Raw genomic sequence first — 19,276 nt, forward strand, 5'->3', positions numbered from 1 at the left:
CATGTCTGCCCAGTCAAGTGCATGACTGCCCAGTAGAGGTGTGGCCGGCCAGACTGAAGGTGATATGCATCAACTAGATAGAGCATGACTACGTCAAGATTTCCATAAACGGCTTCAACAAGAATCGGTCTTGGCATACGCGGGAATCTCTCATTTATCCCACAAATATGGTGTACTGTTACATTTTGAATATTATTGTAATTTAAATATAATGAGAATAATAAAATATCCCGATTATGGGGGATATCAGATGTACGATCCTAAGCCTATAAATACAAGGCTTATGGGATCAAAAAGGGACTTTTGGGAATTTTGAACTTTGATCTGAATTTTCTAGAGAGAGAGAGAGAGTACTTTTTCCTGAAAGAATTCTTGTATTCTGAGAATCTACACTGAAGAAACTCAGTTGACTCAGGTTCATCTGATCTTGAGTGTAGATATATAATCATATCTCTAAGTGGATTAGGCTATTACCATTACATTGGGGCTGAACCACTATAAAATCGTCTGTGTCGTTTAATTTCTCTTGAAGGTTTTATCGTTTTTGACGTTCTCACGTCGTTGGCCAAAAACGCGGTCAACATTTTGGTGCTTTCATTGAGAGCCTGAAGAGAAAGATAGACGGTCCCTGAAGTAATATGGCGCCTAAGAACACCAATGCGGCCTCCAAGAAGACGGGCTCCTCTAAAGAGCCTGCCAGATCAGAAGGTCCTAGCCTTCAAGATCGTGAAATTGAGCCTAGAGTTGTGCTCGAGGGCGTAACCCCAGAGGTTGAAGAGCTCCAGGAAGCCATGAGCGCCTTCCAGGAGGAGATGGCACAGTTCAATGCCAGGCAGGAGGCGTTCGCTAAAGAAATGGCTAGGCAGAATGCCGCATTCGAGCAGCAAAGACGGGGAATGGACGCCAGGAGTGAGGAGATCTGACGACAGCAGGAGGAGGCCGACAAGCGACATCGCGAGGCTGCTCTCGCTCTGGAGGCAGCTATGCAGCTGACCCGGGCCAATGCCCAAGCTGCACCTGGAGTGGCAACCCCCCCAGGAGCAAGGACCATAGAAGCTGGTCGTAAGAACACTGATAGACCCCACTCTCACGGACCAAGCAGGGGTGGTAGTAACCCACCTGGTCGTGAAGAAGATGGAGTCCGGTCACACACTGCCTCAACTCAAAGGGGGAACTCCAGAACCCCCTCAAGGAGCCACCGATCAGAGACTTCTAGGTCAGGAAGTCATAAATCAGGTAGCAAGAAAACACCTCCTGAGCAGGAGCACAATAGAGCTCCTCGAGGTAAAGAGACTTCACACTTCAAAGATGAGCATGGGCGTGATGAAGCTGACAGTCATCACACTGACCATTCGAAGGAGAAGAATAATGATAACCCTCGAGGAGGAGAAGATCGCCCAGCTCAAACAGGAAGGCCACCACTGCATCCCAACCAACGCAGTGGCAAGGAGCATGTTCCACCCAGCAAACCTTCCGAGAAGATTCAGAGTACAGTATTCGATCGATTGGGAAAGCACACTACTCAGAAGGATCTAAGAGACGTCATGGTGGATGATCCGGGCTTGCGGTAAACGAAGAGGGACAAAAGTAAATGAACCCGGGTCAAGTCCTCAGGGTTGGCAGGAAAAAGCATCTGTGACCCTGAAGCCGCCCCATGACGCGTGGGGGTTGTCCCCACTTTTCACCTGCGGAAAAGGCCACCTCGGGATTGCATGTCGCTGGTTCAGATCTGCGCTGCCACTGCACTGACTGGTTTTTTCCCCTGAACCTGCCTCGTAACTCAGAATGCCCAGACCAAAAGCCCTATTTTGTCGGGCGAAATACAGGCATTGGGCTGGGCCAGTGGGTTTTGATCATTCTTTGTCTTTTATATTTTTATCTTTTGTATTGGGCTTCCGATAGAGAAGCCATGGGTATTTATATCATTGTTGGGCCCGGGTCAGCCTGACCCAAGCCCGGTGCTCCTGTGAGCCTATAAATACAGGTGACAGAGCACTGGAGAAGGGACCTCGATTTTTGCTTGTATACAGTTACTCTGCTAAAACATAGAGAGAAACTCCATTATTAAAGACTTTCCAAGCTCTAATACAACTGTCTCGTGAACTAAGGCTCATTAACGCCTCAACCACGTAAAAATCTTGTTTATATCTCTTAAACCCTTCAGCATTATTCTTGCTTAATCTTTATTAATATAGTTTCCGAAAATCTCGGTAAACAATATATATACAAATTGAGTGTATATAACATGATATATATGGTATATCAATTTATTTTGATTAGATTTTTTTTAATATGATGTGTTAGTTTGTTGTGTTAAGGTATTTATGAGTTGATAATATTTTTTAGTATTTTTTTTATGAAAAAATTGATGATAAATTCTCTATTTTAAGAAAAAAAATAGTTTAAAGTTGTATAATGGTATTATATATTAACTAATAATTATACTAATTACTTAAAACAATAGAATTTGATAAATTATATATGAATTTTATATACTAAATTTCTCACATAAATGTATCAAAACATAAAAAAATCATTAAAGAAATTATTTTCACTAATAATTATAAATGAAGGGAGAAAGCATTGTGAAAGTAAAAAAAAAAAAGTTAGCGAAACAAAGAGAATAGGAGTATCTTTGTCAATTAATAATCATAGGGCAATTATATACACTATTATAAAAATATAGGCTTTCCTGAACAGGAGTTGAGTATCGTAATTGCTCAGTGTAACTCTATGTCGATAGTTAAAAACTTTAGGTATAGGGACCAAAGCCGACAGTTAATAATTGTCGTCATTAGTTTCGACAATTAATCATACATGTCACCATTGCTTTCTATTTTCGGAATATGGAAAAATTATAGTACAATTTTTTTATATGTTGGTGTACATTGTAGTTATATCAAACATCTCAACAATTTTTAAGAAATTTCAAATAATTTATAATGCCGAAAATAGAATTCAAACTATTATTTGTAGGCATGCTTATTATTTTTTCATATACTTGCAATTAACTATTTTAAACTTTATTTTCAGTGACATAAATTATTCGAGAACTGTTAGGGGCCTCCCATCGTAGAATTCTCTATTAATCATATACAAACATATAGACCATCTTGCTCTAAAAACTTAACAATATGGACAATTTTTAATCTTTGACACAAACTGGGGCTATTAGTTAAAACGCAAGTACTAAAGCAGTATTTTCCTCTTTCGAACACAATATTTAGAAAACAAATCATAAAAAGACAAATGAAGAGCAAGATGCCTCCTTTTGTATGTAATTTCCTTCTTCTTTCTGTTTTCAAGTGTTGTTTCTCTCCCTAATCTCCACATCTGGGACATATATTCCTATAATCCAAATGATCTTTTATTTTACTAATACCATACTCAATACAATCTAAATTCAATACAATAACTATATATATCTGTGTATAATTAGATGAGCTTTTATTTTTCTAATAACATGGCTTATTAGCTTTGCTCGTGCAACAAAGTAACATTATAGCCAATAATTGCGTCCATTTGATGTGTGGAATGAGTTTTAGCAAAGCAATATCCACGAGCCAACCTAAACATTCCGGTGCCTCCTACCACGGGCATCTCCCTAACGTCGTTCATCACCGGATTACGCCCCACCACGCTGAACGTGCTCCCGTTATAAGGTCCATCGGCAGCCAACACATACGTCAACGTCATATGTAGGCTGAACTCGTTGTGCTGCGACGACATGACGTACATCCCTTGGGCTCGCCCAACCAGCGTCGAGTTTGGCTCCGGTGTGGCTGTAAGTGGATTATCCATAACATAAATCGACCCGAACATGGCTGCAATCGGGTCGGAACCTGTATAATTGGTTAATCGACTAGCAACTTGGACTGCTGTTGCGTTTGGACCACCAACGACGTCGTGCATGTAGAATTGGATGTTTGTAAGATTGGGTTTGGCAGCCTCTGTGGTACAGACCCATACAGCTGCTACAAATGTAATAAAAAAGTTAGCCATGGATGACATCTCTCAAAATATTTATGTGGGCACACCTTAATTTCAAGCTTAAATGATCATTATATATATACACACACAGCGTGGAAATTTGGTTAAAAAGTTGACTGGATCCAAGTTTTTTTCTTTGGTGTATTTTCCAAGTTTTGGAAAAGAAAATTTGTTTCCCAATAGACACGCCGATGATTAATATATGTGGCTAAATTTCTATTAAAGCAGCTTGTTTGGAAGGAAAATATTCTTGATTATTGTTAGAGACGCTTTGAATATATATTTGGTTTCGTTTTCCTCCAAAACAATCAATCAAAATAATTAATAAGCCGTGAGTTTTGTGGCTTTTATTGCTCTTGGACGATTCAAATTAAGACTTTTGTAATGAATAGTGTCTAACTAGACAGAGACCGGACTAATGTTAGCAAGTCAACCAATTATTCTATTACGATTGACTAATCTTACTTGTTTGAAGTTTAAGCAACCGTTCTCTATCTTTCTAAAATACTATTCATGAGGAGTACGTGTATAAAAGAATCCAATTATTTTAATATGAAAATAAACATTATTATAGTAAAAGCACTCATTATATCAATTTTCATAAATTTCTAAATATCGGTTGCGGAAATCAAACTTTGAACTTATATGCTTTAAACTTTGATTATTAAAGCTCAAAGCTCAACCAATATGCTTTAAACTTATATATATATATATACTAGATACAAGCATCTTTCATTCAATTGTACTTTTCTTTAGTTTTATTTATAGAAATTGCTAATTATTTTTCTTAAACATTTACTTAGTTTTATTTATATAATTTATATTAATGTCATATAAATTTTTAAATAAATATCTTATTTTAATTAAATAATTTATTTATTTTTGTTTAAATTTATGTTTTATCTAGTTTTTGAATTTGGGAATAACAATAAGAGATTATATATTCTATATTTAATATAATATTAAATATTATACTTGGATTTTAAATTCAAGTTTCTTGCTGGATTTTTTTAAAAAAATAATAATTTATTGCTAATTTAAAATAGATTATATTATATGTTTTACTATGATATTATTCTAATAAGTGACTTTTAGTTTAATTAAATTTTATTTAAGTTATAAAATGTATGATTTTATTATTTTTAAATATTTATTATTGTAAAATATCTCAAAAATAACATATTTTAATTTATTTAATTATTTATTATTTTAAAATAATTACCATTGTAAAATATCTTAAAAATATCATATTTTAATTTGTTTAATTATTTATTATTTTTAAATAATTATCATTGTAAAATATCTCAAAAATACCCTATTTTAATTTTTTTAATTATTTATTTTATTCAAGTTTAAGTGTTTGCATACTACCGTTAAATATAAGAATATTCTGTTAAATATAAGAATATTCCATTAAAGTTAACATTAAAAAAATAAAAAACGATTAAAACTAAGAATTTCCATTATCTACACATTTATTATATAGAAGATACTAGATACAAATAAAGTGTAATGCACGTTTGCTTACTTAGTTTTATTGATAAAATTTAATAGTTATTTTTATTTAATTTATATGATTATCATATAAATTTAAAATAAATAAACAATATTATATAAAAAAGAATGACATAAACATATAAAATAAAAAATTCAACCAAAACATTATTAATGATTTTTTAAAATATATATAATATGATAACATTTTTAAACATAAATAATGGGTGTGTTTGGTAAAATTTTTGTTTTTGAATTTTTTAAACACAAAAATAGAAATTTTATTTTATTTTTGTTTGCTTAATTTTTAAAAAATAAAAATATGTTTGGTAACTATTTTTGTTTTTTGTTTTTAAAAATAAAAAATAATAAAAGTGTTTGATAATTTTTATTATTTTTAACAATATGAAGAATTGATTTTGAAAGTGAAAAAATTTTATTTTCAAAATTTAATGAATTTTAATTCAAATTTTAAAAAATAATAAATAAAAATAGAGTTATCAAACACATTTTATGTTTAATTGTCAAATTTTTAATTAAATAAATAAAAAACTATTTTTTAAGTGTTACCAAACAACACCAATATTTTTTTAAACAAAAATAAGTGTATGTATTATATATTATTATTATAATAATATTTTATAATATTTAAATTTATATTAATATAAGTATTAAATATAACTCTTGTATTAAATATTATTATAATAATATTTTCTAATATTTGAATTCATATTAATATTGTTGACCCTCGTTTTGGCCAACTGACTTAGAGTCAAATGCTTGATGTGATCGAAAGTATTGGATAAGATCTAATAGAAAGAAAAATAAACAACACAACAATTTATAGTGGTTCAGCCCACCTACGTCCACTTAGGCTATTATTGATCTTGAGTCTCAAAGGGGTGATCAAAGAACTAGGGTTCTTGAGTTTCACCAGCCTTAGAGGGATGAGTAATACAACTGAAAGATAATAGCCAAAATTCTCTTGTTCTCGCTTCTAAAGCACAAACAAAAATAAGCCAACTGTATAAGATTACTAAAAAATATACAGAGTATACGACCAGTCTGGTCGTATATAAAACTCAAATGTTGTGTCAGGGGAACATCCTGATCGATGGTCGAACAGAACCTCTGCCAGGTGTCAGCCACGTGTTGAAAACATTTGCCACGTCATCCACACCTGCTTTTTGGATAACATTTGCCCCCAAGTTTATTTATTACGACCAACAATAAATAAACTTTAGGAAAATGACCCTTCGATTACCCTACCAAATCTGTCAGAGTAGTTCGTGCCTCCTTGAAAAAAATGACATAATCACGTCCAATCATGCATTTTCGGTTCCCAAGTAAACTTTTGACGGCTATCACGCTTCCCCATGCTTCGAAAAAGGGTAACTTATGATTACCACTTTTTACCATATCTTAGACAATATATATAAGGCCTTCAAAATTATTTTTTCACCTTTTACTCGTTATCTCTTTGTCAAGAACACTCCAAGAACTCTCAAGACAGAACCTAGAAATTTCTCCGAAGATCATCCTTCGTTGTTCCAGGAATCTGTTGCTCGTATGCCTAGAATCGAAGTTTTTCCAGAACTTCTCAATCTTCGTATAGGTAAATTTCAGAACTTTCGTACCCTTTATTGTGCTGTGCATGTCTGTTTATGATAGCTTTTTAGGCTCTGAAACAATGTCGTGTTCCTGGGTAAAATTATAGGAAAATTGGACGTTTGCCGATTGATGTTAGTTACGGTAGAGCATACTTTCTTTGTAGGGGTTATGAATCAGTTTGATAGTCGAGATCATAGGTTCATGACGTAAAATCGAAGTAAAAATTCGATTTTAGGCTAGTTGAAAAACTGGGTTTTTCCCGCCCTTACTAGAGTCGAAAAAGCTTTTTCAGAAAAAACTTTTTACTTTCACTTTTTGATCTGTTTTTCAAACTGTTCGTATAAAAATTTCAATTTTTCATTAGAATGCTACTGGTCGTATAAAAGTTATACTTTTATACACGAACATCGTTATTCTAACCAACTTCTTAGGCTCTTCCTCCTCACCTCCCCCTTTTTCTATTCGCAGTTTTTAATGCCAGACTTGTGGGGAGATGAGAGGCTGATAGATGACGACTTGCTCGTACAACTGCTCGAGGTGAAGAGCAACCAGCTCAGCGAATTCAAGAGATTCCCTTTTCGCGAGTTTCTCCTCCAAGACCTCAACCAACTCCCGTCAGTCTGGGTCGTGCCAAGTCTACCGCCAAAAAGAAGAAAAATCCTTCAAACCCTTCAAATCCTCCAGCCCAACCTGGCTCGCAGGCTAGGGTTCCTTTGACCAGTGGTCGAGAAAATAATGCGCCTGACCCTCGCATCCAAGTCAGAGCCCGTCCTCGGTACTAAGTTCTTCCTGACGTCGACTGGTATCTTGCCCCAGTAAGTCGTGTAACCCTTAGGATGCTAGCCACCTACTTAAGAAAATACGGTCTTTCTGGGGTAACCCTCAAACTCCCTACCGTGAACGAGCGGGCGAATTTTCCTGGAGGCGTTCTAAGCGCCTGGTCGAGGTATCACATAGAGGCTGGGGCTACCCTTCCTCTTCATCCATTCTTCCAGGGGGTGGCGAACTATTTTGGAGTCGCCCCATTTCAAATCACACTGAATGGATATATAATGCTTACTGCACTCTATATCCTTTATAATCACAAAAAATGGCCTGAGCCTACCCCTCACGAGGTCAATTACCTTGTCGACCTTAAGTCCAACCCCCAACAGTCTGGTACGGGGTTCTTTCACTTTTTTCACCAGGAGTCTAGCTGCACCTTTCTGAGTGACACAACCCACATTTCAAACGTGGGGAAATACAATCAGGAGTATTTCCTCACAACCGACATGGTCGCGAATAACCTGGCCTTCACTCGAGGAGGTAATAGTCTTCTTCCACTGGTTGCTGTTTTTGTTTAGCATTTTTCCTTGCATTTTTTTTTAAAACTTCTTGTGTTTTTCAAGCCCATGGTTGCGACCAGACCCAACACCAGACATGGTGTTGAGGTCTGCCATGTTGGCCAGCATGGCAGACGTTGAGAAGAGCGTCAAAAATCTGGTCACCAAGACCAACTTGAGGCTAGTTGGCCTCCTGGCCCCTCACCAGGATGTGAGGGAGTCTGCGGCAGGTAGTGCCACTGCCGAGGAAGAACCCGAGCAGCAATCGCCAGTGTCTCCTCCTCGACACAGACCAACTGGGGTTACGATCAGGGAACCCGCTGGCACACCTCCAGCAGAAAGGTCTTCTGCCCCCCAAAGAAAGGGAAAACAAAAGGTAACCGAGCCCATCATAGACCTAGACGAGTCCTCTGACGAAAATGCTACAGTTATTTCATTCCTAGATAGCTTGTCAATTCCCTGTCACTTATTTGACGGGGACGAAAATTTTACATATGCTCCAAACCTATGGCCAGACTTCTTCATGCCAGAGAGTGAGTGTATGACTAGTAGAGTCAATAGTATAGCGACCAGTAGTAATAGCTCGGGTATTGGACTTTACAATTTTTCTTTATTTCTTTTCTGATGCAACATAATTTGTCATCCATTTTGGCTCACTGTTCACATGTTTAATTCTTTTGCAGAAATGGACTCTACCAATGTCTTCGACGTCTACAACACTCAGGAGGAAGCAGAAGTCCCCCTGGTTCGCAGGAAGAAGTCGTCCAGGCAACCTTCTGGGGAGTCCAGCCAAACGCCCTCGGCTAAGAGGAGCCGAGCCTCGTGCCCTTCGGTAGACGGGCCTTCTGCCCAAGACACCGAACAACATCCTCTTGAGCAGGAGATTCCACCTCCAAACGCTCCAGCTGCCAAAGTTCCATCACCCTCATCCCCTACCAAACAAACACAACAGGCTGGGGGGGCTTCTCCCGGGACGGAACTGTCACACCGTGCCCTGAGGTCTACCAAGGACCGCCTGGCCAAAATCCTCAAACATGACCGCTGCAAAGAGGCCATGGCAGGGACAGAGGAAATGGGGGTCGATCAAATCATCAACAGGGCCTTGAACGAGACGACCAGTGTAAGCATCTTACTTTTCTTTACTTATAATCTAATTTTTCTGAAGTCTGTCCAACATTTTTTTTTTTGTAGGCCATGCTGACTTTAACGGTTGCCCGTCTGCGCTCGGGTGCCAGCATCGATCAGTCTCGTGCTCGGGAGTTGAAGTTGATGGAGGACCTTCAAGCCGCGGAGGCAAGGCATGCGAGGGAGCTGGAAGTGGTGACCTAGCAGAAGGACTCTTTGTCTGTGGAGCTGGTGGAGAAACAGGCCTCTCTAGAAAGTGCTAGAAAATAGAGAGAGGAGTACTAGGAGGCCAGCCGAATTCACTGGCGTGAAATCAAAAGGCTCGAGGGGGAACAGCTTGCAAAAGACAAGAGCATTTCCAACTTAAAGAGCCAAGTGGAGCAACTCAAGCTCATGAACGCCAAAGACCTGGAAAGGTACAAGAATGCGACACTTCGATGCTTCTACGATTTCTGGAAGCATAACCAAAGTGCCAACTTCGACTACCTTCCAGAGCATGCTAAGGAAGCTGAGTTGGCTCGCTGCGCTGCTTGCCTGGCTACCGAAGAAAGGGCCAGAGTTCCTGCTTTCCCTGAAATTTCGCTGGCCACAGGGATGGATGGAGGGGAAGCTGAAAAAGAAGCGGTCAACCAAGATGTTCCCCAAGATCCTCCTGCTGCCCCTTAGTCTTTTTTCTTGTTTTTTTTTCTTACACGACCCACGGGTCGTGATGTAAAGACAATATATATTTTTTTATTGCTGCACGAGCAGCTTTTTCTTTTAAACTTAACATTTACATCCGAGCAGTACTGCTCGTGGTGTAAAAGAATTCTTTTGATATTATAATATTTTTGCTTTATTATAACATCTGTTCACATGACCGAACTTAGCATAGTACTTTGGTTTGACTCAACAAAATATAAAATTTTGAAAAATACTCTAAGTACTGTAGCATGCTTTCACTTATTTTGCTCATGTGTTTACATACCTTTTGGTATGCTTTGTTTTCTATGTACCTTATATGCCCCCCAAGTGATCGAGGAGCTTTAGGTCCTTGGTCACTTTCCTTGACCAAAACTTGTACGAACATTACTGCTTGGTATAAAACATGAAAATTGTAATACATCAAAACAACACATGTAATGAGCAAATACTTGTAAAAAAATACAAAGTATGGCAAGAATGACTGGCTGCGCACAGTCCCTTATAATTCTCGTATTAAATGGACTAAACATGTCTTTACGAGTGATCTTAAAAAAGATCTTACACTTATAAGCGATTAGCCATATCTCATGACCAACCCTTTTTCAAAAACTTGTAAAAAGTAAAAATTAATACAAGCCAGTCCTTTAAGAAGGACTGTTTACTGATAATACTTGCGCAGGTGTTCTCCATTCCAATAACATGGAACGAGATCTCCATTCAAGCGTACAAGTTTGTAAGTGCCTGGATGAAGGACTTCTTCAATCTGGTAAGGTCCTTCCCAGTTTGGTCTGAGTACTCCAGCAGCTTGGTCGTGGGTGTTTAAGAAAACTCTTCGAAGTACCAAGTCCCCGACATTGAACTTTCTTTCTTTCACTTTAGAGTTAAAATACCGAGTGACTTTTTGCTTGTACGCAGCTACTCGGAGCTGGGCTTTTTCTCGTTTCTCCTCAACTAAGTCTGGGGACTCCATAAAAAATTGGCTATTTTGGTCTTGGGCGTATGTTATTCTGCGATGTGAGGGCCGATCTAACTCGACAGGCAACATGGCCTCGTACCCGTATGCTAAGGAAAATGGGGTATGACCTGTTGCTGTTCAGTGGAATGTTCTATACGACCAGAGGACTTCAGGCAACTGTTCTGGCCATGTTGCTTTAGCTTCCTCGAGCCATTTCTTCAGGGTATCTTTCAATGTTTTACTAACTGCTTTGACCTGCCCATTTGGGGGTGAGCAACTGAAGAAAATCTCTTGATGATGCCATGCTTCTCGTAGAAGTCTGTGAATAAGTCACTATCAAACTAGGTGCCATTGTCTAAGATAATCTTTCTTGGCAATCCATATCGACAAACAATGTTTTTGATAACAAAATCAAGTACTTTCTTTGTCATTATGGTTGCGAGCAGTTCAGCCTCGGCCCACTTTGTGAAGTAGTCGACAACTACCACTGCATATTTCACACCACCTTTCCCTGTAGGCAAGGACCCGATTAAATCTATACCCCATACTATGAAGGGCCATGGACTTTGCATTTGCTTTAATTCGTTGGGAGCTGCTCGTGGGATCTTGGAAAACCGCTGACACTTATCACACTTTCGCACGAACTCCATTGAGTCCTCATTCATCATGGGCCAGAAATATCCCTGCCTTAAAATCTTTTTCGATAGGCTTTGCCCCTCAGCATGGTCTCCGCAGAAGCCTTCATGTACCTCCTTCATTAGCTCTTTAGCCTTTTCTGGTATAACACATCTAAACAGTGGCATTGAGTATCCTCTTCGGTATAAAATACCATCGACCAGGATATACCTTGCAGCCTGTCTTTGAAGGGTCCTGGCTTTGTTTCTATCTGCTGGTAGTGTGCCATTCGTGAGATACTCTAAGTATGGTGCCATCCATGTATCTGCTAACTGGATCATCATATTGGTTTCGTCTGCTCATATGCTTGGTGCACATAGCCGCTCAACTGGCACTATATTTAAAGTGTCAGCATCTTTTGCACTCTCGAGTTTGTCTAGGGCATCCACGTTTGAATTCTGATCTCGAGGTACTTGCTGGAGGGTATATTTTTCAAATTGTGCCAACAGATCCTTTGTTTTGTTCAGATAAGCCACCATTTGTAGGCCTCGTGCTTGGTACTCCCCTAAGACCTGATTCACTACCAGTTGTGAATCACCGTAGATATCCAGCACTTTTATGTTCATGTCTTTGGCTAATCTTAATCCAGCAAGTAGGGCTTCATATTCAGCTTCGTTGTTCGAAGCGGTGAAATCAAACCTAATTGCGCAGTTAAATCGATGCGCTTTTTGCGTATCAATATCACTCCTACTCCTGCGTGGGATTCGTTGGATGATCCGTCTGTGAATAGTTTCCACGAAGGAGCTTCTACTTGAGGCTCAGGTGCATTAGGCCTTTCACCCTACTCGTTATCTGGGAGTTCAGTGACTTCAGCAATGAAGTCAGCCAAGACTTGTCCTTTTATTGCTGCTCGCGGTGAGTATGTTATATCTAACTACCCGAGTTTGACTGCCCATTTCAACAAACGACCTGCGGCCTCTGACTTTTGGAAAACTTGCCTAAGGGGGTGGTCAGTCAAGATTGTGATTCGATGGGCTTGGAAGTAAGGACGTAACTTCCTTGAGGCCAAAATTAGACAATAAGATAACCTTTCAATGGGAGGATACCTCAATTCGGCTTCGATCAACCTCTTGCTCACATAGTATACTGCCTTTTGTACGCCTTCTTCTTCTCTTACCAACATTGCACTAGCAGAATATTCGGTGATCGCCAGGTATATGAACAAAGTTTCCCCGTCTACAGGCTTTGATAAGACGGGAGGCTGCGCCATGTGGGCTTTTAAGGCTTGGAAAGCCTGTTTGCAATTTTCAGTCCATTCGAACTTCTTGTTGCCTCTAAGTAGATTGAAGATAGAAATGCACTTATCTGTTGATTTTGAAATAAATCTAATGAGTGCGGCAATCCTTCCGGTCAAACTTTGCACATTTTTGATCTTCATTGGCGATTTCATATCGATCAGGGCCTTGATATTCTCAGGATTAGTTTCGATTCCTCTCGAATTGACAATGAACCCCAAGAACTTCCCTGATCCTACTTCGAAGGAACATTTGAGAGGATTTAGCTTCATCTGGTATTTGTTCAAAACATTGAAACACTCTTGTAAATCCTTCACATGTCCTTCTGCCTTTTTCGACTTCACCAGCATTTCATCAACGTACACCTCCATGTTTATCCCGATCAACTCCTTAAACATGTGGTTAACTAGTCGCTGGTAAGTCGCACCAGCGTTTTTCAATCCGAAGGGCATTACTTTGTAACAGTATAGCCCTGTATCGGTCCGAAAGCTAGTGTGATCCTCATCAGGGAGATGCATACTAATCTGATTATACCCTGAGTATGCATCCATGAAGGAGAGGATCTCATGGCCTGCAGTTGCATTGACCAGCTAGTCGATCCTTAGGAGTGGGAAGCAATCTTTAGGGCAGGCTTTGTTAAGGTCTGTGAAATCCACGCAGGTCTGCCATTTTCCATTCGGCTTGGGAACCAGCATTGGATTAGAGACCCATGATGGATAAAATGCCACCCTAATGAACCCATTCTCCTTCAGTTTTTCAAGTTCTTTCTTTAAGGCTTTTGATCTCTCTTTATCGAGCAGCCTTCTTTTCTGTTGCACGGGTGGAAAGCTTTTGTCGATGTTCAGGACATGGCTGATGACTGCAGGATATATCCCAACCATGTCTTTATGCGACTAGGCGAAAACTTCCTGGTTCTTCCTCAAAAATTCCACCAGTGCGTATTTGGTTGTTGTCTCTAAGTTTTTGTTGACCTTCACAACTCTGGTCGTATGCTCTTCGTCGAGTTGGACCTCTTCAAGGTCCTATATCCTCTTCAAAATCCCCAAAGTGATGATCTAAGTCTCTATCCTCACTTTGGGCAACACCCTATTTGGCGACTTCATCACCTGATTGGGCTTGTACATCAATAGCCATTTGCAACTCTTTTGGGGGAGCACTCCTCGACATACCCTTCTTGGCCTAAGTGATTGAGGCATTGTAGCACTCCCTTGCTTCCCTCTGGTTTCCCAATATGCATCCTACCCCTGCGTCTGTTGGGAATTTCATAGCTAAGTGCCATATAGAGGTGATAGCCCGAAGGTCGACCAGTATTGGCCTTCCAATCACTGCATTGTAGGCTGAAGGACAATCAACTACTATAAAAGTAGTGAGTAATGTCCTGGCGCAGCCCCTGCTATCTCTGGAAGCCTGATGGACCCCATTGGAGCGAGTCCCTCACCAGAGAAACCATAAATTGTTTGGTTGCAAGGCTCCAAGTCCTTTATGGACAACTTCATCCATTTCAACGAAGATTTATACAGGATGTTAACTGAACTTCTTGTATCGACCAATACTCTTTTCACCATCATATTGGCAATCTGAACATCCACGACCAGCGGATCGGAATGTGGGAACCGGACAAGTTGGGCATCATTATCAGAGAAAGTTATTACATCGTCCTCTGTTCGAGCCTTTTTCGTTGCCCGATCCTCCACAGTCATCATCTCGATGTCCTGGTCATGGCGTAGGGTCTGAGCGTATCGTTCCCTTGCCTTTCCGCTATTTCTCGCGAGGTGCGGGCCTCCATAGATGGTGAGTAAGGTGCCTGCCACGAGAACAGGCTGTAAAGGTGGCGAGCATTGGCGAGCAGGTGCCTGTTCGTTGCCACCTAGAGCCTCTCGTTGGGAAGCTCCCGCGGCTCGCACATATCTCCTCAAGTGTCCTTGTCTAATAAGGAACTCGATTTCGTCCTTCAACTAGTGACACTCATTCGTATCGTGTCCGTAGTCATTGTGAAAGCGACAAAACTTGGTTGTATCCCTTTTCAAAATATCCTTTTGAATGGGAGCGAATCTTTTGTAGGGTACACTGGAACTTGTGGCCTGATACACCTCTGCTCGAGACTCAACAAGGGCGGTATAGTTGGTGAACCTTGGCTCATAACGGTTGCCCTTAGGGCGCTTACTCTCGGAGGTAGAGGGTTCTTTATGGGCCCGTTTTCCCCCATTCTTGCCATTGCCATTCCCGTTGCCTTTGCTGTTGCCGTTGGGCTTTGACCCATTGGCGGCTTTGGCGGGGTCTTCAGTCCCTTTTTCCTTATTTGGGGACTTTCCTTCACTAGCAATTGCATCCTCGAGCTTGATGTTTCGATCAGCTCGATCCAAAAACTCTTGGGTAGTTTTAACCCCGTGCTTCCTTAGGCTACTCCAAAGGGGCATACGGCGCCTAACTCCTATAGTTAGGGCCATCATTTTGCCTTCGTCTCCCACTATTTTGGCCCCAGCGCATGAAACGCTGGACATCATCTTTCAGTGGTTCTCCTTCTTGCTGGCGTATCTTGACCAGCTGGTTTGCCTCAGTGGGGTGCACACGACCGGCGTAGAATTGTCCGTAAAACTCCTTCACAAACATCTCCAAGGATAATATACTTGCAGGAGGAAACTTAAAGAACCACTCCTGTGCAGCATCAGAAAGTGTTGTAGGGAATATCCTGCATCGAGCATCTTTAGACACCTTCTAAATGTCTATTTGTATCTCAAACTTGTTGACATAAGATACCGGGTCACCATACCCATCAAAGTTTGGAAGTGTGGGCATTTGAAATTTACTGGGGGTTTCAGCCATGGCGATCCTTTGTATGAAAGGGGTGCCCCTTCTCCTGTCGTACTCGATATGAGATGTTCTTCCCCCAATCAGCTGTTGCACCGCTTGGTTCAGGGCATCTATTTTGGCCTGGATGGCCTCTGGGATTGCTGGTACAGCTTGCGCCGAGGGGGGGGGGGGGGGGGGGGGGGGCTACTCATCATGCTTCTCACATCGATCATTGAGTACGTCCCTCAAATCATCATCGCGAGGTCGCTGCTTGCTGACTCCCAAACGACAGCACACATTATTCTGCCTGGGTTGCCCCCCAGCGTTATAGTTAACTGGCCTATTATCTCTGGGAGGTGGAGTCCTGCCTCCACCTTTCTCCTCTTGCCTTCGACTAGCATTCCTTCTGCCTTAATCAGCTTCATTGTTATCATGGCCATCTCTGAACTTTGGCTGACTTCGGTGTGAACGACTGTTCGCACTATTCCCGTGGGCTGGTCTTCCACGAGCGTCGAGGGGTGGCTTGCGTTGGTCGTGGTGTCCCCGTATACTATTGTGCCGTGGGGGGCCCTTGACCGCAGAGCCTGACTCTGTATTCCTCCTATTAGCAGAAGGATGTTGCCCCCTACTCAGTAGGTTTGGCTCCTCTTCCAGTGGGCGTCTAGGGCTATGGGGCTGGTGCCTTGCCCTATTCTGCCTTAAGCGTGGAGGATTGCCTCAACCAGCTGGGGATGGAGGTTGTGGTCCAAGATCTCTTGGTGGGGCTTCATTCTGAGGCACGGGTGGCTGCCCTGCCCTTTGAGGTGCCAAATCCGCCTGAGAAACCGATGCAATCTGATTCCTTGCCAGTTGGACGGCTGCTTCAAGGGCGGCCATCGCGTCCCTCTGTCGACGGTCCATCTCGGCCTGTCGTGCACTCAACTCCTGACGCTAACGCTCTATTTCTTGCTACTGTCGCGCCAAGCCCCCAATAACCTTTTACTCACGTAGTAGACCGAGAGCTGGGCTTTTTCCTCCTCCCGCACTAGTGCGGTGCCGATCGTGTGCTCGGTCACTGCCAGATAGAGATATAGAGGCTCTCCGTCCACCGGTTTCGCCAAGATCGGCACTCGGGCCAGGTGCTCTTTCAGCTTTTGAAAAGCCTCTTCGCACTCGGCTGACCATTCGAAGCGTTGGCTTCCCTGAAGAACATTGAAGAACGGGATGCACTTCTCCGTGGCCTTAGAGACAAAACGACTTAGGGTGCCTATCCGCCCGGTCAAACTTTGCACGTCTTTATGCTTCCAGGGAGAGGGCATATCAATCAGTGACTTGATCTTGTCCAGATTGGCTTCTATTCCCCGGAAGCTCACTATGAACCCCAAGATCTTCCCGGAGGCTACGCCGAAAGTGCATTTCTTGGGATTCAGCTTCATCCCATACTTCCGAATGACCGCGAAAGCCTCGGCCAGGTCGTCCGAATGTTTCCCGGATGTCTTGGACTTGACCAGCATATCGTCGATGTAGACTTCCATGTTTCACCCCAGCTGGGCCCGGAACATTCGGTTGACGAGCCTCTGATAGGTGGCCCCGGAGTTTTTAAGCCCAAAGGGCATGACAATGTAGCAGTATATCCCCTTGTCGGTTTGGAAACTGGTGTACTCCTGTTGTGCTACATGCATGGAAATCTGATTGTAACCGGAGTAAGCGTCCATGAAGCTTAAGATCTCATAATCGGATGTCGCATCCACCATCTGGTCGATTCGGGGAAGCGGGAAGCAATCCTTCGGGCAAGCCTTGTTTAGATCTGTGAAATCGATGCATGTCCTCCATGTCCCGTTTGGCTTCGGCACCAGAATGGGGTTGGCCAGCCACACAGGGTACACAGCCTCGTGGATGAAGTTGATCGATGACAGCTTCTCTACCTCCATCTTGAGGGCCTCGGCCCTCTCCGTTCCCAAGGGCCTTCGTTTTTGTCGGACCGGGGTCATGTTCGGGTCGATGTTCAACGCATGACAAATGATGTTACGGTCGATCCCCGTCATATCTGAATGAGACCAGGCCAAAATATCCTGGTTCTCCTTTACTTGGGCGATTATGGCGGCTCAGACCTCTGCCGGCAGATTTTTCCCAACTTGGATTATCCTGGTCGGATTGGTGTCTCTAATGCACACCTCCTCAATCTCGTCCATGGGCTCCAGGACACGGTCGTCTCCTATCCTCGGGTCCAGCTCAATTTCCTCCCGGACCACTATTCCTGCAAGGGGAGGAAGAACCGGGTCGATGACTTCCTCGAAGGGTTCCTCCTGGACCATGTAGATTGGTCGGGCGGACACGTGGTAGCACTTTCGGGCACTCTTCTGATCTCCCCGGACTGTCCCCACCCCTCTGTTGTCGCAGGGGAACTTCATGCAAGGATGACGGATGAAGGTGATCGCCCCGAACTCGACTTGTGCGGGCGGGCCGAAAATGACATTGTAAGCAGTGGGACAATCCACCACCACGAATGTGCAGAACTTGAACGAGTGCTGCAACTCGCTCCCCAATGTTACGGGCAGCTGGATCTTTCCCATGGGGAGTAACGCGTCTCCATTGAAGCCGTAGATCTGGGTTGCGCACGATGCCAGATCTGCTTCGGTCAAGCCAATTGCGGAAAAGGCGGGCTTGAACAAGATGTTGAGGGAGCTTCCTTCGTCCACCAGCACCCGGGACACCAGCTTGTTGGCGATCTCGGTATCTGTGACCAGTGGGTCATGGTACGGGAAATGGACGTTACGGGCGTCGTCCTCCGTGAAGGTGATAGGGAGGTTCATTAGTTTCGGGCGCTGAGCCGGGGCCTGGACCAGAGTGCACACCTCCTGATCATGGTCGAGCTCGCTTAGGTAGCATTTCTGATCATTCCTGGATGGCCCTCCCAGGTGAGGCCCGCCCGAAATGGTGGCCACATGTCCGTCCACGCGAGGGGGTGCTGTCCCGGATGGATAAGGCATTCCAGGGCCGAGTGTTTGCACGACAGGGACCCCCTGAGGGGTTTGCGTCGCGAGCTGAGGCGGATATGCTCTGGGAGCACTCGGGACCGCGGGTTGTCCGGGACCAACTGACAGGCCTGGGACTCCCACGGGCATCCTGACCCACTGGTGGAGATGCCCCAGCTTGATCAGATTCTCGATCTCATCCTTGAGCTGTCGACATTCTTCAGTCGTGTGGCCCACGTCCTTATGGTAGGTGCACCGTTTGTTGGAATCTCTTAGATTCCTGCCTCCTTTGAATATGGGGCAGGCTTCCGGTAGTGAACCACCCTTTCTGTGGCCAGGAAGATGTTCTCCCTGGTGTCCACCAAATTGGTGTAGTCTGAATGCTAGGGCTCGTAGCCCCTCTTGCTTTTCTTAGCTAGCTCAGACCAATTTTGGCCCTTG

General features: G+C 42.6%; 1 protein-coding gene across 1 annotated transcript; it reads right to left on the reverse strand.

Moving 5' to 3' along the window:
- Positions 1-3,175: 3,175 nt before the first annotated feature.
- Positions 3,176-4,046, reverse strand: LOC133790670 (dirigent protein 23-like). Its single transcript, XM_062228387.1, has one exon. It carries the CDS (start codon positions 4,009-4,011, stop codon positions 3,472-3,474), a length of 540 nt encoding a protein of 179 aa, XP_062084371.1. The 5' UTR covers positions 4,012-4,046; the 3' UTR covers positions 3,176-3,471.
- Positions 4,047-19,276: the final 15,230 nt, after the last annotated feature.

Source organism: Humulus lupulus, chromosome 7, assembly GCF_963169125.1.
Source record: "Humulus lupulus chromosome 7, drHumLupu1.1, whole genome shotgun sequence".
Lineage (NCBI taxonomy): Eukaryota > Viridiplantae > Streptophyta > Magnoliopsida > Rosales > Cannabaceae > Humulus > Humulus lupulus.

Bases quoted from the DNA above. Each gene is read 5' to 3' on its own strand.
- LOC133790670 (XM_062228387.1), bottom strand. From the start codon at position 4,011: ATGTCATCCATGGCTAACTTTTTTATTACATTTGTAGCAGCTGTATGG.